This window comes from Kogia breviceps, chromosome 2, assembly GCF_026419965.1.
Source record: "Kogia breviceps isolate mKogBre1 chromosome 2, mKogBre1 haplotype 1, whole genome shotgun sequence".
Classification (NCBI taxonomy): domain Eukaryota; kingdom Metazoa; phylum Chordata; class Mammalia; order Artiodactyla; family Physeteridae; genus Kogia; species Kogia breviceps.
In genome coordinates this window covers 169,219,034-169,244,586 of record NC_081311.1, presented here as the reverse complement: position 1 = coordinate 169,244,586, position 25,553 = coordinate 169,219,034, and the positions used below count along the sequence as shown (strand labels likewise).

Genomic DNA, 25,553 nt, shown 5'->3' with positions numbered 1-25,553 from the left:
TAAAACTGTTTGTAGAGTATAAGTCCCAAATATATTTTAACCAAAATCTTTGGATTTTTTTTGTCTTTACTTTAGGTTAGTTTTGTCAGATGAGGAAGTGAGCTTGGGAAGTGAACCAGGTAAGATGGTAAATTCATTAAAATGTGAAATGATCACATTTAAATGTCAAAACAGTTTGTTACAGCCTTTGGGGATTGTGTTAATATCCATTCAGTTAAAAAATGTTAAGTCCCTTTATAAGTCTCTTCTGTACAAACTTGAGTTTGCCTTTTTTCCCCAGCTTTATTGAGCAGCTGTAATTGACATGTAACACTGTAAGTTTAAGGTGCACAGTGTGATGGTTTGGTATATGTTAGTATTGCAAAATGATTTTCACCATAAGATTAGTTAACACATCTGTCATCTCACATAGTTACCATATTTATTTTGGGCATAAGAACATTTAAGATTTACTCTCTTAGCAATTGTTTTTAACTATAGTTACCATGCTATATGTTAGAGCCCCAGAACTTATTCATCTTATAACTGGAAGTTGTACCCTTTGGCCAATCTCCCCGTTTCCCCCATCCCCCAGGCCCTAGCAACCACCAGTCTACTCTCTGTCTCTAGGAGTTCGGCTTTTTTAGATCTCACATTTAAGTGAGATCATAGTGTCTTCCTCTGTCTGACTTACTTCACTTAACATAATGCCCTCTTGAACAGCAATGAACCAGTGCAGCAATGAATGTGAAGGTGCAGGTGCCACTTTGAGATAGTGATTTCATTTCCTTTGTATATAAACCCTGAAGTGGAATTGCTGGATCATATAGTAGTTCTATTTTTAATTTTTTGAGGAACCTCCATACTGTTTTTCATAATGGCTCTACCAATTTAGACATTCCCACCAACAGTACACAAGGCTTCCTTTTTCTCCACATTGCCACCAGCATTTATCTCCTGTCTTTTTTTTATAACAGCCATCTAACAGGCATGAGGTGATATTTCATTGTGGTTTTGATTTGTATTTGATTTCATTAGTACTGTTGAGCACCACTTCATGTCCCTATTGGCCATTTATATGTCTTTGGTTGGAAAAATGTCTACTTTGCACATTAAAAAAATCAGATTATTGTTAGTTTTTTAAATATTGAGTTATATGAGTGCATTATACATTTTAGATATGAACCCCTTATCACATGTATGGTGTGCAGATATTTTACCTATTCTGTAGATTGCCTTTCATTTTCTTGATCTTTTTTTTTTCCCCCAGAGATTTTTAGTGTGATGTAGTCCTACTTGTTTATTTTTGCTTCTGTGTCTTGAGCTTTTTGTGTCATATACCAAAAATCATTGCCAAGACCAGTGTCAAGGAGTTTTTTCTGTTTTTTATTCTAGGAGTTTTACAGATTCCGATTATTACATTTAAGTCTTTAATCCATTTTGAGTTAATTTTTGTGAGTGGTGTAAGATAAGAGTTTAATTTCATTCTTTTGCATGTGAATATCCAGTAAGTATAGGTACCCCTGCTCTCTTTTGCATTTCATTTGCATGGAATATATTTTTCTATCCCTCCACTCTCAGTCTTTGTATATGTATCCTTAAAGCTAAAGTGGGCCTCTTGTAGGCATCATGGATCTTGTTTTTTAATCCGTTCAGAGGGTAAAATGTCTTTTGATTGGAGAATTTAATCCATTTACATTTAATTATTGATATGTAAGGATTTACTAATGCCATTTTGTTCATTGTTTTCTGACTGTTTTGTAGTTCCTTTGTTCCCTTATTCCTTTCTTGTATCTTCCTTTGTGACTTGATGACTTTTTGTGGTGGTATGCTTTGACTCTTTTATCTTAACTTTTTATGTACCCTATTACAGGGTATTTTTGGTGATTACCATGAGGCTTACAATAAAATGTCTTATATTTATAACATTTTTTAGGCTGACAACAATTTAATTTGATAGCATACAGAAACTCTATACTTCTACTTCTCCTCCCCTCACATTTCAGGTTATTGATGTTACAGTTTACATGGTTTTTACATTGTGTTTCCAATAACAAATTATTATAGTTATTTTTAATGTTTGTTTTTTAACTTTTAAACTGGAATTTAAAGTGATTTATGCACCACTATTACAATATTACAGAATCTGACTATGACTGTATATTTACCTTTACTGATGAGTTGTACACATTCGTGCATTTTTACAAGGTTAATTTGCATCCTTTTATTTCAGCTTGTAAAGTGCCCTTTAGCATTTCTTGTAAGGCAGGTCTAGTGGTAATGAACTTTCTCAACTTTTGTTTGAGAAAGTCTTTATCAGGTCTTCATTTCTGAAGGACAGTTCTGCTGATACAGTATTCTTCATTGACAGTTTGGTTTTTTTTTTTTCAATATTTTGGATATATCATCCCACTCTCTCCTGGCCTGCAAAGTTTCTCCAGAGAAATCTGCTTATGGTTTTATAGGGTTTCCCTTGAATGTGACAAGTCACTTTTCTCTTGCTGCTTTCAAAATTCTGTCATTGACTTTAGACAGTTTAACTATAATGGGTCACAGTCTCTGGTTAGGTGAAGTTGCTGTCCCTGCTCTCAGGTGGCGGAGGTGGGCAGGCTACTTGCTGGGCTCTATGTTCAAGCAGTTCTGCTGGCTGGGCTCTGTGGTCAGGTGGTGCTGTGCTCTAGGGTCAGACAGTGTTACTAGCTGGGCTGTACAATCACCTCCAGTCAGGCAGGGTCACTGGCTGTGCTCCCTCACCAGGTGCTGCTGCTGCCTGGCCTCTGCATGCAGGTGGGGCTGCAGCAGGGCTTCACGATCTGATGCAGCCGAGCTGTGCTCTGGCTTTTGGGCAAGGTCACTGGCCAGACTTCCTGGTAGGGTGGGGCCTCATACTGTACCCCACAGTTGGGGGGTCTAATTGACTGGGCTCCCTGCCTAAGTGAGACTGCAGGATGTGCCCAGCAACTGGGCATGGACATAGGCTGGGCTCTGCTGCCAGGCAGGACTATAGACTGGGGTGTGCTGCTGGGCAGTACTGTGAGCTAGGCTGGGAGGCTCCGCAGGGTCCCTTTTAGGGCATCCTGGTCAGGTGGGCTGGGGCCATGCTCCCCTGTTGGGTGGGGCTGCTGACTTGCTTCCCTGCCTGGGCAGGCGGTAGGATATGCTCTGCAGCTGCCCCAGGTCTCAGTCCAGGTTTCCTGGTCAGGCAGAACTGGAGGCTATGCTCAGCAATGAGTTAGCTTTCAAGCAGTACCTAATTAGAGGGTCCAATTATCTTCTTTAGGGAATTCTGGTCTTCTCTAAGATAGGTGCTTTTAGTGTAGATATTCATTCCACAGGGTTGTATGATTGTTTCAAAATTATCCTCATATTTAAATTCGTGTTCTTATTTTTTGTGTGTTCTTATTTTTTAATAAATATATATATTATATGTACAGTCAACATATATATGAATTACTCTAGCTTTGGAGCCAGAAAAATCTGGGTTTGAATGCTGGCTTTTTTTTAAAACAAGTCATTTATGCCTCTCATTTTTCTTATCTGAAAAATGAGTCATACACTTCTGCCTTGCAGGACATTAGGGCTAGATATATTTATCAACTACATAGCACACAGTAGGCGTCCAATAAATGTGATAGGTATTTTTAAGTATACACATAAATACAGACCATATACAGACCAAGTATACACATAAATACACATAAATACATAAATACAGACTGAACTATTTAAGAAGCTATAATAATCATGAGCTCATATATCTAACATACCTTCAGACTTATGTTCCAAAGGTCAGCTAATTTTGCATGCATAATCCTGTACTTAAGTAGAGAACTTTTTTTTTTTTTTTTTTTTTTTTTCGGTATGCGGGCCTCTCACTGTTGTGGCCTCTCCTGTTGCGGAGCACAGGCTCCGGACGCACAGGCTCAGCGGCCATGGCTCACGGGCTTAGTTGCTCCGCGGCATGTGGGATCTTCCCGGACCAGGGCACGAACCCGTGTCTCCTGCATCGGCAGGCGGATTCTCAACCACTGCGCCACCAGGGAAGCCCGAGCACGTTTTTTTAACAGTCATAAATGAAATATAATGGACATTGTTGTAGTTTCACCATCCATCTATAGTATTATTTTGTCTTTTAAAGCCTGCTGTATCAGCAGTTATATCCCTTTTTTTTATTGAAGTATAGTTTATGTACAATATTATATGTTACAGCGTACAACGTAGTGATTCACAATTTTTAAAGGTTATTTATATGTAATAGTTGGTACCTTTTAACCTCATACCCCCAAATTGCACTTCACTCTTCCCTCTCCCCACTGGTAACTACTAGTTGGTTCTCTATATCTGTGTGCCTGGGGTTTTTTTGTTACGTTCACTAGTTTGTTGTATTTTTTAGATTCCACATATAAGTGACATCATAGTATTTGTCTTTCTCTGTCTGACTTATTTCACTTAGCATAATACCCTCCAAGTCCATCCACATTGCTGCCAATGGCAAAAATAAACTCAAAATGGATTGAAGACCTAAATGTAAGGCTGGAAACCACAGAAGTCCTAGAGGAAAACATATGCAGAACACTCTTTGACATAAATCATAGCAATATTTTTTTGGATTCATCTCCTAAAGCAAGGGAAATAAAAGCAAAAATAAACGCATGGGACCTAATCAAACTTAAAAGCTTTCACACAGCAAAGGAAACCATCAACAAAATGAAAAGGCAACCTATGCAATAGGAGAAAAAATTGCAAATGATATGACCAATAAGGGGTTGTTATCCAAAATACATAAACAGCTCATACAACTCAACATCAAAAAGCAACCTAATTAAAAAATGGGCAGGGCTTCCCTGGTGGTGCAGCGGTTGAGAGTCCACCTGCCGATGCAGGGGACACAGGTTCGTGCCCCGGTCCAGGAAGATCCCACATGCCGCAGAGCGGCTGGGCCTGTGAGCCATGGCCGCCTAGCCTGCGTGTCCGGAGCCTGTGCTCCGCAACGGAAGAGGCCACGGCAGTGAGAGGCCCACATACCGCAAAAAAAAAAAAAAAAAAAAAATAGGCAGAAGACCTGAATAGACATCTTTCCGAAGAAGACATACACTTGGCCAACAGGAACATGAAAATATGTTCAGCATTGTTAATCATCAGAAAAATGCAAATTAAAACTATAGTGAGATATCACCTCACACCTGTCAGAATAGCTATCAACAAAAAACCACAAATAACAACTGTTGGTGAGAATATGGAGAAAAGGGAACCCTTGTACACTGCTGGTGGGAATGTAAATTGGTGCAGCCATCGTGGAAAAAAGTATAGAGGTTTCTCCAAAAACTAAAAATAAGACCGCCATATGACCCAGCAATTCCACTCCTGGGTATATATGCAAAAAAACACCCCAAAACTGTTATTCAAAAAGATACATGCATTTCAATGTTCATAGCAGCATTACTTACAATTGCCAAGATGTGGAAGCAACCTAAATGTCCATCAATAGATGAATGGATAAAGAAGATGTAGTGTATATGTACTCAGTCATAAAAAAGAATGAAATTTTGCCATTTGCAACAACATGGATGGACTTAGAGGGTATTCTGCTAAGTGAAATAAGTCAGAGAAACACAAATACTGTATGATGTCACTTATACGTGGAATCTGAAAAATACAACACACTAGTGAACCTAACAAAAAAAAAACCCAGGCACACAGATACAGAGAACCAACTAGTAGTTACCAGTGGGGAGAAGGAGGAGGGGAGGGGAAAAATAGGGCTAAGGGATTAAGAGGTACAAACTACTGTGTATAAAATAAATAAGCTACAAGTATATATTGTACAACACAGGGAATATAGTCAACATTTTGTCATAATTATAAATGGAGCATACATAACCTTTAAAAATTATGAACCACTATGTTGTACACTTGTAACATATAATATTGTACATCAACTATATTGCAATAAAAATATTTTTAAATTAAAAATGGTCCTAATAATAGTTGGAAGATGTAAAAATCTTGGATTTTTTTTTTGTCATTCTTTTTTTTTTTTTTTGCCACACTGCATGGCATGAGGAATCTTAGTTCCCCCACCAGGGATCAAACACTGGCCCTGGCAGTGAAAATGCCAAGTCCTAACTCTTGGTCCACCAGGGAATTCCCTATCTTGGATTTTTTGTTTGTTTGTTTTGGTCTCTGTCTATACTGGGTTGCAAATTACGTAGAGATGTGGGAAACAGACTCTAAGAAACTGGCTCCTAGTGTAGTAATAGGGCATAATTTATCTCAATATAGGCCCAAAACTTAGAGATAATTTTTTAAAAAAATAATGTTTGCCTATGGGTTTTTTGTTTGTATGTTTGATTTTTTTCATGTTAAACATTAAACATTAAAAAATATGCTGTCTTTTAAGTACATGTGTTTGATCTTTCCCTTCATATGAAATCACTACTGTAAATGAGAAATGTGGAGATGCTGCTCACAGCTATGCACAGCTCTTAGAAAAATAAAGCAGCCTTTGAATTAAGAGTACAACATACCCTATTAGGAACACAGATTTGAGCCAGGCTGTCTGGTTTGAACCTGAGCTCCACTGTTAATTAATTGTGTGACCTTGAGCAAGTTACTCAACTTCTTGCCTTACTAGTGCCTCATCTGCAAGGTGGGGATGTCATGGTCATGGCACCACCCGGTAGGGTTTTTATGAGGATCACCATGGTTAACGTGCACCAAGCCCTGAGAAAAGCGCCAGGCACTCGGTAAGCTCTGTAGCCACATTAGCTGTTACTAGTTTCCAGGTCCCCAAACCATGCAGTATAGGATATGGAAGTTTGGCACAAAAATAGCATCAACTTCACAGTTTTGCCAAGTGTCAGCTCGTCTTAGAGCATCTGTCCAGGGCCTGTGCTAGGCCCAGGGAACACAGAGATGACCAGCTCCACTCCTCCACCAGGAAATCCTGAGTCTGATACAGACATGAGCAAATAAACCAGTAGAAGGCAGCATGGGGAATATTACACATGTGTTATTAACTTGAAAAAGTATAATCCTCAAGGAATAACCTCAAGTAATAATGTATGTTCAGTGTATTTGTTTTCTATTGCTATGTAATAAATTATCACAGATTTGAAAAAAAAGCACAACATATTCAATCATTTATTCCTTGGTCCGGGAAGATCCCACATGCCACGGAGCAACTAAGCTCGTGTGCCACAACTACTGAGCCCGTGTGCCGCAACTAAAGCCTGCGTGCCTAGAGTCTGTGTTCCATAACAAGAGAAGCCACTGCAATGAGAAGCCCACACACCGCAACGAAGAGTAGCCTCCGCTCGCTGCAACTAGAGAAAGCCCGCATGCAGCAACGAAGACCCAACACAGCCAAAAATTAAAAAAAAAAAAAAGAATATCTGTTGTGTCAGAGATGTGGAGAGCAGGCAGAACAAAATATAGTTGACCCTTGAACAACGCAGGGGTTGGGGACACCAACCGCCTCCCCACCCCTACCCTCTGGCCCCCATGCAGTCAAAAACCCACATGTAATTTTGACTCTGCCAAAATTTAGCTACTAATAGCCTACTGTTGAATGGAAGCCTCACTGATGACAATCAATTAACACATATTTTGTATGTTATATGTATTGTATACTGTATTCTTACAATAAAGCTAGAGAAAAAAGTTAAGAAAATTATAAGAAAGAGACTTCCCTGGTGGAGCAGTGGTTAAGAATCCACCTGCCAATGCAGGGGACATGGGTTCGAGCCCTGGTCCGGGAAGATCCCACATGCCACGGAGCAACTAAGCCCATGTGCCACAAGTACTGAGCCCTCATGCTGCAACTACTGAAGCCTGTGCGCCTACAGCCCGTGCTCCACAAGAGAAGCCACCGCAATGAGAAGCCCGTGCACTGCAACAGAGTAGCCCCCGCTCGCCGCCACTAGAGAAAGCCCTCAAGCAGCAATGAAGACCCAATGCAGCCAAAAATAAATAAAAATTTTAAAAAAGAAAATTATAAGGAAGATAAAATACCTTTACAGTACTGCACTGTATTTATGAATACCATACATTTACATTGTTTACAAGATGAATCATCTATCAGTACCTACATCAATATTGTCTTACATAATATAAAACACCGTAGATATATTATATGTGTTACACTAGACATCAAAAATAAAAAGATAATGTGAAAAAGAAATTCATATTTATTTACAGGTGTAACGATTCATGCGTCTCTAACGAAGCAGCAATATGATTGCATTATGGTAGCCTAGTGTAACTGCTAGACTGTTTGGATGCCTTCAGTGTTAACTCTGGGGCTCTGGATGGCCAGGGGCATTGTCCAATTTCAAAAGAACTTTAAAAGTCAGTCCCTTCCTGGCAAGGAACTTCCTGACTTCAGGGACAAAGCATCAGTGAAACCGATTCAGAAAAAGGGTTTTCATGGTCCAGTCCTTCTTGTTGTACAACCAGAAGACTGGCAGCTGGTGTTTACCTTTTCCCTTCAAGGCTTGGGGTTAGCAGCTTTATAGATGAGGGCAGTCCTGATCATGCACCTGACCACATTTGAACAGAACAGAAGAGTTAGCCTGTCTGTTCCTGCCTTGAATCCTGGTGCTCACTCCTCTTCCTTACTAATAAGTGTCCCTAGTGGCATTTATTTGCCAGAATAGGACAGTTTTGTCTGTATTAAAAACCTGTTCAGGGCTTCCCTGGTGGCGCAGTGGTTGAGAATCCGCCTGCCGATGCAGGAGACACGGGTTCGTGCCCCGGTCCGGGAAGATCCCACATGCCGCGGAGCAACTGAGCCCGTGAGCCATGGCCGCTGAGCCTGTGCGTCCGGAGCCTGTGCTCCGCAACGGGAGAGGCCACAACAGTGAGAGGCCCGCATACCAAAAAAAAAAAAAAAAGAAGAAAAAAACCTGTTCAGGCAGATATCCTTTCATATCAATGATTTTCTTAATGTCATCTGGGAACTCGTCTGCTGTATCTTTTTCAACCCAGTTTCTCCTGTTATCTTGAACTTTTTTAAGCCAAACCCCTTTTTAAAATTATCAGACCATCCTTTACTGTCATTGAATTCTCCAGCATTAGATCCATCACCTTGCTTTTGCTTTAGATTGTCATATAATGACTTTGCTTTTTCTCAAATCATATTAGTCTATAGGTATGCCTTTCTTATAGCAATCCTGCACCCACATAAAAGCTGCATTTTTTTTTTTTTTTTTTTTTTTTTTCGGTATGCGGGCCTCTCACTGTTGTGGCCTCTCCCGCTGCGGAGCGCAGGCTCTGGACGCGCAGGCTCAGCGGCCATGGCTCACGGGCCCAGCCGCTCCGCGGCACGTGGGATCTTCCCGGACTGGGGCACGAACCCGTGTCCCCTGCATCGGCAGGCGGACTCTCAACTACTGCGCCACCAGGGAAGCCCAAAAGCTGCATTTTTAATACGAGATAAAAAGGTACTTAACCAAATATGCGAGGTTTTTGCACCTGCTGGCATAGCTGCAGTGATGGCTTCATGAATTTCCTTTCATTTTTTTTTTTACAAGGGTTCTTACCCTGGATTCACTTATCTTGAAATGGGCAACTGCATCTGCATACCTCAATCTATGGTACATACCAAGCATATCAACATTTTCTTGTAATTTTCTGTGCTTCTTGGAAGCACTTCCAGCATCACTAGTGGCACTTCCTATGGGTCCCGTGGTGTTATTCAGAGTTTACAGTATCACCGCAAACATGAAAAATACGCAAGACTTGAGAGATCAGTTTTTACTGTGATACACAATTTATTGGAGAAGGGAAATGGTCGTGTGGCGATGATTAGTGTCACACGGCATTTTAAGCTGATACTCCCAACACTTGAACTCACTGCAGTAGCAACCAGAGGTGGCTATGAATTACTACAGGTAATTTTATGCAGTTATGATTTAATTACTGCATCTTTACATTTACATTTCTCTCAGCTGCAAATTGTGCCATATCAATGTTGTGTGCATAAGTTTTGATAAATTTTAACTTTTTATAATAGATTTGTGTGTATTTTATGGTAGTAAATGATAAAAATAGACTAATATGTACATATTTTATGCATTCATGACATACCTAACATTTTCTTAATGATTTTGATATTTCTTGACTGTGAGTTTCTTCTGTGAGTTTTTTCAAATTGTCACAAATCTCTAAATCTTTTTCCAGTGCATTTATTGAAAAAAATCCACACATAAGTGGACCTGTGCAATTCAAACCCTTATTGTTAGGGTCAGCTGTATAAAATGGCCTTTCGGAGACTATAGAATGAGAACAAATCCACCAGGGAAGGAATAGGCTTTGGAATGTGAAAACTTTATTTAACTGAGGTATAAATTGACATATAACATTGTGTTAGTTTCAGGTGTACAACATGATGATTGGCTATATGTATATATTGAAAAATGATCACCACAGTAAGTCTAGTTAACATTCATCCTCATACACAGTTACAAATTTTTTCTTGTGATGAAAACTTTTAAGATTTACTGTCTTAGCAACTTTCACATATGCACTACAGTATTAACTATAGTCGACATGCTGTACATTACATCGTCATGACTTATTTGGAAGTTTTGTGCCTTTTGACTCCCTCCGCTCATTTTGCCTCCACCCCTGCCTCTGCCTCTGGCCTCCAGCACTGTTCTCTACAACTGTGAGCTCTGGTTTTGTTTGTTCTTTAGATACCACATATAAGTGAGATGGTACAGTATTTGTCTCTCTCTGACTTATTTCACTTAGCATAATGCCCTCAAAGTCCATCCATGTCATTGCAGATGGTAAGATTTCATTCTTTTTTTATGGCTGAATAATATTCTATTGTATATATGAACCACATTTTCTTTATACATTCACCCATCGATGGACACTTAGGTTGTTTCCATATCTTGGCTATTGTAAATAATGCTGCAATGAACATGGGGGTGCATTTAACTTTTTGAAATAGTGTTTTCGTTTTTTTTTTTGCATAAATACCCAGAAGTGGCATTGTTGGGTTATATGGTAGTTCTATTTTTAAATTTTTTGAGGAAACTCCATATTGTTTTCCATAGCCACTGCACCAATTTACATGGAATATGAAAACTCATAACTTTCAAGAGGGCATATATATAACAGAGGACCTGAGTACCTGTGGGTATTACAAATTTATTTGTATATATATACATATATATATATATATATATATATAGTGTTATATATATACATATGTGGTTTTTATATATGGTTCTTTAAATTTTTAGATATATGTATTATAATCTGATGTGGTCAATTGAACAGTTTGGTCACATTATCATAAAATACTATAGTAAATAAGCATGCTAAATTTCTTCTTGTTCAGCTATCTTTTATGTGCTTTTGTTTCAGCAACTGAAGATCACAGGGAAAAACATTCTGGAATAAGAGAACTTGGAGCACCTCAGTTTTCTAACTCTGAAAATGGTAAATTATAATTTTACTATATATAGGGATAATTTATTATTTAAAATTCTTTAGTTTTTATTTAATATTTATTTCCGTAACATGAAAATCTGTATAGGTCTCTACACAGGAGTACAATCCTATACTTCTACTTTGTTTGTAGCACATGCCAATGGAAATTAAATAATTGCTTATTCTGTATGTTTCAGCCCTGTGGAGTGTATCTCTGTAACTGTGAGGACATGTGGCACTGTGTTTATCTTAACTATCTCATGTGTCTCTACCATCCAGCAATGTAGGCGCTCAGTAAATACTACCTTGAATGTCTCTGCCAAGCATTGCAAACATTTTCTCCTAGTTTGTCTTTTGACTTTTCCTATAGTTGCTTCTTGCCATGAAAAAATTTTACACATTTTATGTAGTCACATTTATTAATCTTTTATTTTGTTGGATCTGGTTTTTGACATATGCAAAACCCAGGTTAGAGGAGTTCATTTATGTTTTCTTCTAGTATTTGTATAGTTTTATTTTTTATATTTAGATCTCCAATTCATTTTGAGTTTATTCATGCATATGGCATTAACAATGGATTAAATGTTATCTTTTTGCAAATGGCTATCCTTTATATTATTTTTTTAAATGCCATGTTTGCCCCAGTAATTTGAGATAACTTCGAATCATATGCTAGATTTCTATACATATTTGAGTCTATTTCTGGACTTTCATAGAAACTTTTTTGTGTGTTTTTGTATCTGGTGGGACTAATATCTTCCTCTTCGTTTCATTATTTTCTTAACTATTCTTGCATTTTTCTTTTTCTTTTTAATTAATTAATTTATTTATTTTGGCTGCGTTGGGTCTTCGTTGCTGCACACGGGCTTTCTATAGTTGCAGCGAGTGGGGGCTATTCTTCATTGCGATGTGCTGGCTTCTCATTGTGGCGGCTTCTCTTGTTGTGGAGCACGGGCTCAGTAGTTGCAGCATGTGGGCTAAGTAGTTGAGGCTCACGGACTCTAGAGCTCAGGCTCAGTAGTTGTGACGCACGGGCTTAGTTGCTCCGCGGCCTGTGGGATCTTCCCGGACCAGGGCTCGAACCCGTGTCCCCTGCATTGGCAGGCGGATCCTTAACCACTGTGCCACCAGGGAAGCCCACGTTTATTTTTCAATATGAATTTTATATCAAACTGTCTAGCTCCATAAAAAAGCTCATTGATACTTTTATTGTGATCACATTAAATATAAAAACTGACAGCTTGCTAATGTCAAGACATCCTAAGCAGAAACAAAGGGCATTTTTCTATTAAAGTTTACTTGTCTATCTTTCAGATATAGTTTTTTCTTATAGGTTTTGAACATTTCTTGCTAAGTTTATTTCTGAATATTTTATTTCTTTTATTGCCATTATAAATGACATTTTCTTTCCATTTTATCTTTTAACTGGTTATTATTTTGTGTATTGATATAATTTTTGCATGTTAACCATATATCCTGCTACCTTGCTGAACTTGCTTATAGTTTGAGTTAGTTTTATCATTGATTTTCTGGAATGTTCCAGGTATACCATCATGTCTTCTGCAAATAGAGATAGTCCTGTTTTTTCTTTATCAATTCTTGTGACTGTAGTTAATTTCTTTTATTTAACTGCATTGGTTACTACCACCAGAACAATGTGAAATAGTATTGTTCCTGATCTTAGTGTCGAACCACTGTACTGTTGCTGAATTAATTAAGACACTAGCTTTTGGACTGAGGTATATATTTTACAGCGTTAAGGAAGTATCCATACATTCCTGTTTTCTCAAGAGTTTTTATTAGGAATGATTGTTGAATTTTGCCAACAGGTTTTTCAGCATCTGTGCCCTGTGAAAACATCTAGGCCTGTGATTTTTTTGTGTTTTCTTCTCTATAGAAATTGATCTGTTTAAGCTTTCTATCTGTACTGGGACCAGTTTTAGAAAATTATATTTTTCTCAGAAATTATTCATTTTTTCTAGGTTTTCTAAGTTATTTACATAGAGTTGTACAAAATCTCTTGATTTTTTAACAGCTTTATCAAGGTATCATTTAAGTACCATAAAATTCACCCATTGTATAAGTATAAAATTCAATGACTTTTAGTAAATTTATAGAGTTGTGCAACCATCACAATTGACTGTTAGACTATTCCCATTACCCCCAAATTCTCTCATGCTTGTTTGCAATTAGTCCTTCTCTCACTCCCCGACCCCCGCCAGCCTAGAGCGAATTTTCATCTGGCTGAATTGAGAAGTGGGTGGAAGAGATTGGTTCTTAGTTCAAGTACAATAGTCTTTCATTCTTTCTAAATTTTAATAGATTTTCTTGAGTAAATGTTTCTTCACTTGGTGTGTGTCCTTGGAACAACTTCCAGAGACTTTAAATGGTTGTTTTTAAAATCATTTTCACCAGTTACTTAAAACTGATGTGAGGGTCCCTAGACTTTATCATTCTATCATGCTGGAAGCCCCTATCTTTCATTTTTATTGATAGTGATAAATAAATATTTATTAATGATAAGTATTTTATTGATATTTAGGGTCATGATTTTTCATGTTAGTTGTTATTTAAATATCCCATGGATTATGATATGAAATGTCTTCTTTATCATTTTTCAGAAATTCCATTACCCTTCCAACCAAGAATTGTTTAATAGAAGGTATTAAAAATGTGCAAGTGGAAGAGATTTTTATCTTTCTGGTTTCATTAAAGAGTCTCATTTTATTGCATTATAATCAGAGTATGTTGTTCATAATATTTCTATTTTAAGAAACTGATTTGTGTGTGTGCCTTAGTTATAATTAATTTCTGTGTATTTTCAGTGTGTGCCTGAGAAAAAGGTACATTTTCTATTAGGGTTTGCTTATATTCAAAAATAACTACTGTGTTTTTTTATGCTGTTTAGATCTTTTATATATTTACTTTTGTCCTCTTGGCCTGTTTTTTTTACTGAGAGTGGTATATTAAAGTCTCCTATTTTTAATTTGTTTCAATTTCTCCTTGCATTTCCTGTTTCTGTCTTACATAGATGGTTGCTTAATTATTTTATACATAAATATTCATAACTATTAATATTTTCATTGTGAAATGTCAGTTTGATCTATAGCCTACCTAATTAGAAATTATTTTCACATAAACTCCTAATCAGTTTAATTGTTCATTAAAAATTATGTTAATAAAGTATGAGAACAATGAAACAAACTTGATTTGCCCTATATCCTACTCTCATTTCCTCAAAAGAAAAAAAAAACATTGTTTTTATGTTCACTCAACAGTTGAAAAAGATGTACCAGTAGATTCATTGGAAGATGATTTTGAGAAGGAATTCTCATTTCTGAACAGCCTCCTAAGTCCTGGTTGTTGGAGTGCTAGTGAATTTTCCCAGGAATGCCAGGCTGTCTTTGGGAGCCCCAAGGCCAGTCTTACATCCCAGGAGCCTTCTGGGGGATCTGAGCCTCTTCCTCACTCCTCACGATTCCTTCCTTCACAACTCTTTGACCTTGGCCTTCACGCTGCTGGAGCTTTCAACAGTAAGTGTGCAACATTTGGATACCCTTGAATTGTATCTTTGTGAAGCAAAAATATGTGCCTGTGGATGCTGAAATCAACAAGGAGATTGAGTTAGCTTCTGTACTACTGGATAAAATCTGCAGTCACACCAGTTAACGGGGAAAATAACAAATATCATTGGAGTCTGTCAAGGAGAGTGAAATAAGGGCTGCTTTCTGCCACCTCCACTAAATGCCACATTTTTTCATTGACTTTCCCAGGTGTCTTCTCTACATAGAAAATCAGTGTCTTGTTTAAAACTCTTGACCTGCTAAGTTACCCCTGCCTAGGGCAGGTGATACTGTTTCTTCCACCTAGCAAAACTTGGTGTGCTCTCTTCCTATGGGCTCAGAGTTAACAAGAGCAAAAGGAATAGGTCTGGAGCTGGTTCCACAGCAGCCTTCAGGACAAGGCAGCGGGAATGGAGGACTGTGGTGGAAAGCTGGGAGCAGGAAAGGGTCACCTGCTTTGCTTATATGTCAAGGACTCTCTCTCCACTCACCTGCTGTTCCACCATCCTGTGTCCAACCCAACACCTTGGGAATCATTTTGCTCCCCACTTCCATATTGGTTCCAAAGTCCTGTCAATTCTGTTTCTAAAACGTGTCTCAAATTTCCCACTCCTCCTCCTCTGCCATTTAGAACCTCATTTGGTTTCCTGGGTTACTGTGACTCCTCCTAACAGGTCTCCCAAACCCCAATTCATCTTCCATGTTTCCTCCGAAGTTCTCTCTCTATGAAGCAGATTCAGATGTCAGCACCCTGTTTACATTTTTCAAAAATAAAGCACCATTGGCCCCAGGGTCAAACCTGCCTGTGCCTGCATTTCCACCCTTATCTCCTACCTTATTTCAAAATACCTGCCATTTTCGGTAACCGTACTGTTTCCAGACCCTTCTGAGGCATCTTTGCTCATGCCCCTCTTTGGCTGTAATGTTCCCTAATAGAGCGTGGACTTGGGCCCAAATATTAGGTTCCCATCCAGTGTTTCCTCTGCCACACCAACCTGGAGGACTCCCTCAGTACTGCCAAGTGGAAGTGCTTTCTCCCTCCTCTGGCCTTCTGCAGTGCTTCATTGGCTTTCATGGCTGCAGTCATAGTTTTTTATTAATATAGATTTTATTTTTGTTTATCTTGGGCTGCATTGGGTCTTCGTTGCTGTGCTAGTTGCGTTGAGCGGGGGCTACTCTTTGTTGCGGTGCACGGGCTTCTCATTGAGGAGGCTTCTCTTGTTGCGGAGCACGGGCTCTAGGTGTGCTTCAGTAATTGTGGCTCGTGGGCTCAGTAGCTGTGGTTCGTGGGCTCTAGAGTGCAGGCTCAGTAGTTGTAGTGCACCGGCTTAGTTGCTCCACGGCATGTGGGATCTTCCCGGACCAGGACTCAAACCGGTGTCCCCTGTGTTGGCAGGCAGATTCTTAACCACTGCACCACCAGGGAAGCCCTGCAATCATAGTTTAGCCTGCCTTATATCCCTGTCTATCAGCCTCATAGCACCTCACGGTGTCTTAATGCATTGTACTTTGTATTAAAATACTTATGTTCATACTTTATCTGCAAGACCATCATGCTTTATCCAATCTTCAAGCACCTCAAGGGCATGATCTGTGGGGTGATTTATCTTGGTGCTTTCTATGACAGCAGCATAAAAGTTAGCTCAATAAATAAAATAAATATCAGTTAAATAATTACTCAGTAAGAATTGGTTAAATAACCTAAAAGTAAGAATGGACCATACTATTTGATAACGAGTCCCCCTGTCTAGGATAATTCACATGTTTTGCTTGTGGTAAAATTTTAGACAACAGTTATTCTCGTGTGGCATATCAATGGCCCAATGGTTATAAAGATTTACAAACTGATTCACTCTCTGCTATGAACTCTTGCTCTTTCTCCTTCACTTGCCACATCGCTAGCAGCACTGGACTCTTCTCTTATTTTCTGGCAGTACAATATCAACAGGATTTCTGCACTATTCAGAACGTCTGTCTTGGTTCCTGCCTGCAGGCTGACGGGATATTTCCACGTAATAGCCAAGGCAATTAGTCCCCGTGTTTGAGTGTCTTGCTGAGTCATCAGGCAGTTTAAACTGTTAAACTGCTCCCAGCACAGGACTCTTCCTACTTCACTAGTCTCTCCTTTATGTCTACCTCTTTTTCTCCTGTGATGTAGACCAGGAAGGTGAGCTTCCCTGAGAGTTTAAAGATCTATGTTCTAGGAGCCCCAGGTAGGAACTTGGGCCTCAGGTGATCTCTACTGTACAAGGAAGGTAGTAGGCCAGATAATCTAAGTTCCTTTCAAGTGCTGTGTTTTAATTATAGCATAAATAAGTTTTCATGTTACAGCAGACACTGCCCTGTGTTACTAGTATTCATAATGATACTTTTTAAGGAGTATATCATATTTCATCACATTTGTCCACCATAATCCACTTAATTCCTTCCTTATTGTTTCTCCTTTTTCATGTTATAGATAATGCTGCAATTAACAAAATCATGCATGTACTTTTTCCTTCAGTTAATTTATTTCCTTAAGATAAATTTCTAGGAATGGGATTACCAAGTCAAAGGGTATAAACCTATTCATAGGTTTCAGGATTCTAATTGTCATGTTTATTTCCTCTCTTCCGGACTCCTTACAGCTTCTCTTTCTACACCTTATCCATTTGCCATTGTTTTAAAGAAAAAAAGCTTATATATTTATTTCAGAACCACTCTGCAAAATGTAAGAAAGTCTAACTCTAGCTGGGACTACACTTAGATGATTTGAATAAAATTCATAATAGCAGATGTATGTCTTATACTGTGGAATATTACCCTGGTACAAAGATTGAGGACTTTTATTAGATATTTTTCCCTTTTCTTGTTTTGCTGATGCTACTCTCTATTTGATTAATAATGGATAATTCATTATTTTTCTTTCCCCAGGCTGGGCTTCCCAAGGGGGATTAGAACTTCCTCTTTCACACATTGATAACCAGTCAGTGCCTTCACAGAGTCCAAAGAAATTAACAAAATGTAAGTTATTTATTTATATTCTCATAAGTAATATGCCATCATATTAACAATCAGTCAAATTCAGGTAAATTTAGAAAAGGACCATGTTACAGTCTTCACCTCATATTGTCCAGAAAAGTACTTTGTTAATAATGAATTAAAATGAAAGCTGTATCTAGCTATCCCTCACTGTGGAAAGAATTGAACAGAAATTGTGAGCTGCCATAGTAAACTAAATTCTGCACCTTAATCTTTTATATTTTGTGTTAAGGTTTGTTGATAATGGATAATACCATTAGGGATAGAAGATGCCCTTTGTTTACAGAATGCCTATTGACAAAGAACGCACACAGGGTCTTAGCATAGGGCCTGGTACGTAGTAATTGCTAATATATATTGAATACTTACTATATATATGTATGTATATATATATATATGTGTATATATATATATATATTTTTTTTTTTTTTTTTTTTTTTTTTTTTTTGCGGTACGTGGGCCTCTCCCGTTGCGGAGCACAGGCTCCGGACACGCAGGCTCAGCGGCCGTGGCTCACAGGCCCAGCCGCTCCGTGGCATGTGGGATCTTCCCAGACCAGGGCACGAACCCGTGTCCCCTGCATCGGCAGGCAGACTCTCAACCACTGCGCCACCAGGGAAGCCCTACTATATATATTTTTAAAATTTATTTATTTTTGGCTGTGTTGGGTCTTCGTTGCTGCGCCCGGGTTTCCTCTAGTTGCAGTGAGCGGGGGCTACTCTTCATTGTGGTGCATGGGCTTCTCATTGCAGTGGCTTCTCTTGTTGCGGAGCACGGGCTCTAGGAGTACTTACTATATTTTGTCTGCAGAGCTGGCCCATGTTGTAATTACCATGTAGGATATACATAGAAAATTGACACATTCTCCATCTTGCAGGATCTTAGATACATATTAATCTTAGTCACTGATGCTGATTTAACTTTTTAATTGGACATAATTTCAGACGTACAGAAATATTTCATAAATGAAAATGGCACAAAGAACACCTGTATATCCTTTACTCAGATTCACCTATTGTTAGTATTTTACCCCGTTTGCTTTATGCAGGCTTGTGTGTGTGTGTAATGTGTGTTATTTTATCTGAACCAGTTGAGGGTAAGTTACATATACCATGACCCTTTACCCCTTAATGCTGCAGTTTGTGTTTCCTAAGAATAGGTATATTCTCTTGCACAACCACAGTATGACTGTTAATATTAACGTAATCCTTTTCTATGATCAACCATGTATGTGTATTCCATTTTCGTGAGTTGACTCATAATGTCCTTGATAGCACTGTCCCCCTCTGGGACAGTGAGTCTAGGGTCATGTATTATTTTCAGTTGCCTGTCCCTTTAGTCTCTTTTAATCTGAAACATTTCCACAACTGTTCTTTGATTTCTGGACATGGGCATTTTAAAAGAATACAGTCCCTCTGCTCCACTGTGTTTTAATAGAATGCTCCTTATTTCAGTTTTATTTGAGGTCTCCTTATAAGTAAATGTAGGTTATTCGTTATCCTGAATATCTAGTCAGGTTATCCTGACTAGAATACACATAGGTGATGCTCCTTTCTCAGGGTTTCACATCTCAAAGTTGTCCCTCTGTCCCTCATGGCTGTTGTTAATGTTGACCACTCTATCAAGGTGTTGTCCAGTTTTTCTCCTATACAATTACTATTTTATTTGTTCCTCCCTTGCAATTACTAAGCAGTCTGTGGGGAGACACTTTGCGACCTTGTACACGTCCTGCTGTTTGTCGGAACTTCCACATAGATTTAGCATCCATTGTTGCTTTTTGCCTGATTCAGTCTTTATGTGATGGATGAAAAGTGATGATTTTTCCAACCCTAGCACTCCCTCCACTTTTTTTAATTGTAAAAACACATAACAAAATTTACCATCTTAACCATTTTTAAGTGTACAGTTCAGTAATGTTAAGTATATGCACATTGCTGTGAAACGGATCTCCAGAACTTTTCATCTTGCAAATCTGAAACTCTACAACCATTAAACACTAACTCCCCATTCTCTCTCCCCAGCCCTGGTAACCACCATTTTACTTTCTGTTTCTATGAATTTGACTACTTTAGATACCTCATATAAGTGCAATTTATTTGTCTTTTTGTAACTGACTTATTACACTTAGCATAATGTCCTCAAAGTTCATCCAGCTTGTAACATGTGACAGGATTTCCTTTCTTTTTAAAGTTGAATAGTATTTCATTGTATGGATATACCACATTTTGTTTATCCATTCATCCGTTAATCACATTTTTTAAACATCCTTATTGACATATAAGTCACATGCTATACAATTGGCTCCTTCCACCATCCCTCAATACCCTGCTGTAAACAAAAAGAAACCTCTCTTCTTCCCCATTTATGTATGTATTTATTGTCAGAATAGATTCGTATTTTTTCCATGGTTTATAATCACTACTGTACTTAATCATTTTGGTGCTCAAATTGCCCCTGTGTTGACCAGTGGGAGCCCTTTCAGGCTGACTTTTGAATCCTTGTGGTATCAATATTTTAAATTTTTCAAATAATTTTAGTCCTACAGAAAGGCTTGCAAAAATACAAAATATTCCTATGTTTTCACCTAGATTTTACCATGTTTGCCTTAGTCTCTCTCTACGTGTATAATATGTATGTAATTTCTTCTGAACTGAAATTATTCCGAGACTAAGTAGCAGGCATAATGCCCCTTCACCCCTAAATACTTCAGCATCTGTTTCCTAAAAACAAGGACATTCTTTCACATAATCACAATTCAGGGATCAAAATCAGAAATTAACATTGCCATACTGCTATTATCTAATCTATAGACCTTATTCACATTTTTGTCAATTGTCCCACTAATGTATTTTGTAACAAAAAAGATTTTTTTCCTAGCCCAGGATCCAAACCAGGATCACACATTATATTTAGTTGTTAAGTCTCTTTAGTTTCTTAATCTGGAAAAGTTCCTCAATCTTTGTCTTTCATCGTCTTGGCTTTTTTTGTGGTGTACAGGCCATTTGTTTTGTAGAATATTCCTTGAGTTGGGTTTATCTGATGTTGTCTCATAATTAGATTCGTGTTATGCATTTCGGCAAGACTAGCAGCACAGGAACGATGTTGTGTGTTCTTAATAAACCGTATCAGGAGGCACGTTATGTCTATTTTGTCCTATTGCTTATAATGTTAACTGATCACTTGGTTAAGGTGGTGCCTGCCAGGTTTGTTCACTATCAAATTACTATTATATTCTTCCCTTTGTAATTAATAACTATCATGTGGAAAAATATTTTGCAACTGTGTGAATGGCTTATTTCTGAGTATCAAAGTTGCACCTGCTAATTTAGCATTCACTGATAATTCCTGCACGAATCGTCGATTGCGGTGGCTGTTGCCAAATGGCGGTCTTCCATCTCCTCTCCCCTCCGCCTTTATTAGTTACATTCTACTATATGGAAAAGCTTTGTCTTGTCCCTCATTTTTTACTTATTTGTTGGTATGTATCATTGTGGACTCCTGGAACCCTATTTTAATTCTTCCTAATGCTTTGGGATAAATCGATTGGGGAATCCATCAATTCCAAGCAAATCACAGATTCACAGCAGCCAATTCTGAATACAGCCATCCCTTAGGGATTCAGACTATTCATAATTATAGTTTTCTCTTCTTAAACTCAGTAAACTTAATTGTGCTAAATCATTAAAAATAGAGAGTATAAAGTGAGTAAATTTCAGAATTTAACACGAGAAGGCTGAGGTATTGGGAAAGCTGTTATTTGCCTATAATCCTTTGCTGTACAGTAGAAACTAACACAACATCGTAAAGCAATTATACTCCAATAAAAATTTTAAAAATAATAAATTATATGACCATTACTTTACAGGTGAGGAAGTAAGGGCCCCTGAAGTTAAATGACTTGCCCATTATTACTTATTTGTAGGTAGTATACCCAGGACTCAAAGCCAGAACTTGTGTGAGTATCACTGACACTACCATGGGGTTTCCAGAAGCGGAACTGGACACACAGTGCAGCCTTTCACTCTGTCCTGACCCCTGAGGCTTGGGATCCCCACAGCCCAAACTCCAGCCCTCTGATCTGTGGAAAGTGGTAACCATGACTGATTGTGAGAGGGTTGCCTTAGACTCTTCTGAGCAGGACTGCCTTCCATCCTTTGCCCACTGCGTCCCTGGTCTCATATGCAGGTCTTTAGATTGTCCCCTGGCTCTCAGCCCTGCTTTCTGGACCCCTGGCCTTCAAGAGCCTAGCTTTCTGAGATGACCCACTGTCTGTGCCCTGCACAGTTTTTTACTAGTCCCAGCCTTCAGCATAGATGTGTATCCTTGACTATCTGCCACACAACTTGTAGACTACTGATCTATGCAGTTTTCCAGTCAGGTAACAGGAAGTCGTATCCGAGACATAACCCATTCCATAATATATTTATCAAACATTTTAAAGTACACATGAAAATGTTATACGATTAGGGGATTTTTTCCCCCTCTATGTCTAGTATTTTAATATTACTTTTATAATAAATATAGATTTTAAATACTAAGTTTACAAGTGTAATGTTCCTACTTTGTAGGAACAAAGGTTAAATTTTGAACCTTATCTGAGAGCCTTCTACTACTTCCTGCCTTTTCACTTTTAATCAAGTCCTTTCTCAGAGCAACATGCAATTACTTAAATAGCCTCAGCAAAGCATGAGGTATCTGCATTAGCTTTTCAAAATTATCCTCAAGGAGACGTCACTGATGTTTATTCTTGTCAGCTGTCTTAAATTTGTTTCAAAAGAAGCATCTACTTTAAAATCATAAAAGTGGTACAATAATGTGATTTTTTAAATCTGAGACTCTAATGTGTTTTTTTCTTTTTTAATAGCTCCCAACAGTGGTAACCAAGACATGTCAGCCTGGTTCAATCTATTTGCAGACTTGGATCCGCTTTCAAACCCAGATGCTATTGGACACTCAGACGATGAACTTCTTAATGCTTGACTGAAGTTATGATGCCACTTCAATGGCCTTGAGACACCAATTTTGCAACTTACTGCCTTTGTGGAAAGGAGTTTATGTTGTCACCCATATACGAAAACCTTGTGTTTTCAAGGTTAGACAGATGGAAAGGACGACGTTTTAATACATTAAGTATCTCTTTACTATCTTGGATTTGCAGCTGTTGATAATATATGGAAAATATTAGAAACTATTGAGTCTGAAATACATACCAAAAGTTAGTTCAAAAATAACAGCTAGGAATAATTATCAGTAGGAGTTGTGTTTATCTGTTTGGAAAGCCTTTTATGTATAAGTTGCCTTGCTGGCTGTGAGAATTCTATATCTAGAGAAAGGACAGCATGTAAACTGGGTTGTGATTTGGGGTTGGTTTCTAAATAAAATGGTGGCAGGGGGAATTCTCTGTTGTGGAAAATAGCACTAGAACCAGACCAGTTTTTTCCTTAGTTAGAATGGTAGAATAAGACTTGACAACTCAGTTTGCTTCAGTGAAATCACAGAGAAACTTGTTTTCTCCACTTGGAGGCTAAAATGTAATATTCCTTAGTTTTTTTCCTTCATACAAAATCATGGATACCCTCTGATTTCATTATTGAATTTTCCTGTGGAAGTAGCAGGATGATTTATTTGCTAAGAAGTCCATCCTCTGCATAAACAGAAAAATGTCTCTTACCATTTTATAAACCACAAGACTGTCGACCCTATGGTACTTCAGACATTGTCCAAGTGTCTTCAGGCCTGATTCTTCACACATTGCTACTACAGTGTACTGTATTCATATGCTTCCTGAAAGAAAACGAGGGGAGGATACTCCCTGAGCAACTGGCAGTAGTATTTCTGAAATGACCCAGAAACTTCTATCTGAATGAGGGAAAAAAATTCTAATTAACTTACCCTCGTACGGATTTGCAATACTTATTACCCCATATTTCTTGACATGATTTAACCCAGAATGCTTTCTGGCAAAGTTACAGAAAGCTATATACCATCAGTAAAGGAGTGTTTTTCCACTTTTCTGTGGGTGACATCATCTGAGGCTCTATTTGATTACTAAGGACAAACTTACCCTTAAAAGGTTAAGAGTCTAAGTATTGGAAGGAAGGCTATTTAATGAAGTTAGCATAAGCTAATGAAAACATAGCCACTGTATACACACAGTCACTCAGTTTCCTATTTTTTCCCATCCACCCTTTCGTTCTGAGGCAGTTCACCAGGTGTCGTGTTGCGTTGTCCAGTCCGTTGCATCTGCGTAAGAAAACATTTTAACTAAGACGTTCACAGTAGTTTTCATTGTACTCCTAGTTCTAAACAGGCTTATTATTTACAAAAGAACTGCTTGTAATCTCTGAGTCTCCGTATACAGAAAAACATATTTAAGGACTGGACTAGGGCAGGTAAAATGCAGTCCACTTCCTGTCCACAACAGTCTGGCCTAACTACAATCTGAACTGCCCACAAGCTATTTAGAAAACCACAACTACGGTCAAGTAGTGTGTAGGCTGGAAAGACCTTATCTGAGGGTCAGAAACATAGACTTAAGAAAAAATTATGTAAATCCTTCCTTAAAATATTTTCACACACTTATTCCTATTTCTTTACTTGGTTAACCATTAAGAAGCATTTTGTAACTCTCCCTTTTTATTCAGTTTAATGCCCCAGAATGCAATACTGTCTTTGTTCCACCAAAATTCAATCACCAGGGGTTATAATTATGAATCACTATCAAAATTCTATACCCATGGTTGCTCTGTGCTTTCAACTTTGAAGTACCTCAGAAAATGTTAACTTTATGTCTTGCGTTTTTGCCATTTTTCTTTCATTTTCACTAATGCATTAGTTCAAAAATATTTGTATAGCTTCCTCACATGCATGCAGAGCAGTCCTTGTTATTTCATGTAAACAAAGACACTCGACGCAGAGGAAAATCACTAGTCTCTCCAGGCCCAAATCCAAGACTATGAATGTGAAGGGGATACTAACCCCAATTTTCCAAGAGCAAAGGTTATCAAAACATAGAAACATACAAGGATTTTTATTCTTCAGTTCTTAATTTCTCTAACATTTTCGCTTTCAACAGAGTATGTAGTTGCTCGTTTAGCCTCAAAGCAACGTTAACTGCCTTAGCAAGTCTAGTTGTAACTTTAGCAAGTCTGACTGCATTTTTGAAGTGCACATTTAAAACTTTGCTATTAAAATGAAGGTAACTATTCACATTTTCTCAAGATTATTTGAAGCTCAGTCATTAATTTAAGGTCCAGAAACAGAAATTTGGCTGTATTACACCTAAAATAGGTATAATAGGAAACCTAAAATAAAAGACAAGCTAAAATAAGAAACCAAGCACATATTCAGTAGGGAATGACAGGATAAACACAGAACAGAAAGGTGATCAGTTGCTTCCTGGTTAAATCTAGAATAACCATTCAATAAGAAGTATATTAATTAACCTTAACCAAGGGTGGGCTGAGAACAACTCTTTCAAATAAATGGATGCTTTTTATATTAAATGGGGGAAAATATCTATGTTATACTTTTTAATACCAAATA

The 25,553-nt window shown here is 38.1% G+C and overlaps 1 protein-coding gene across 4 annotated transcripts in view; it reads left to right on the top strand.

Annotated features, from left to right (window-relative positions):
- Window positions 1-24,796, top strand: part of ICA1L (islet cell autoantigen 1 like) — a 70,883-nt gene extending 46,087 nt beyond the window's left edge. For all 4 annotated transcript variants that reach the window (XM_059053452.2, XM_067026590.1, XM_067026591.1 and 1 more), the window contains 5 exons: window positions 76-119; window positions 11,359-11,433; window positions 14,703-14,957; window positions 17,901-17,990; window positions 22,873-24,796. In XM_059053452.2, coding sequence (XP_058909435.1) covers window positions 76-119; window positions 11,359-11,433; window positions 14,703-14,957; window positions 17,901-17,990; window positions 22,873-22,988 — 580 coding nt within the window. In that variant the 3' untranslated portion in view covers window positions 22,989-24,796. The remainder of the gene's footprint in view (window positions 1-75; window positions 120-11,358; window positions 11,434-14,702; window positions 14,958-17,900; window positions 17,991-22,872) is intronic.
- Window positions 24,797-25,553: the final 757 nt, after the last annotated feature.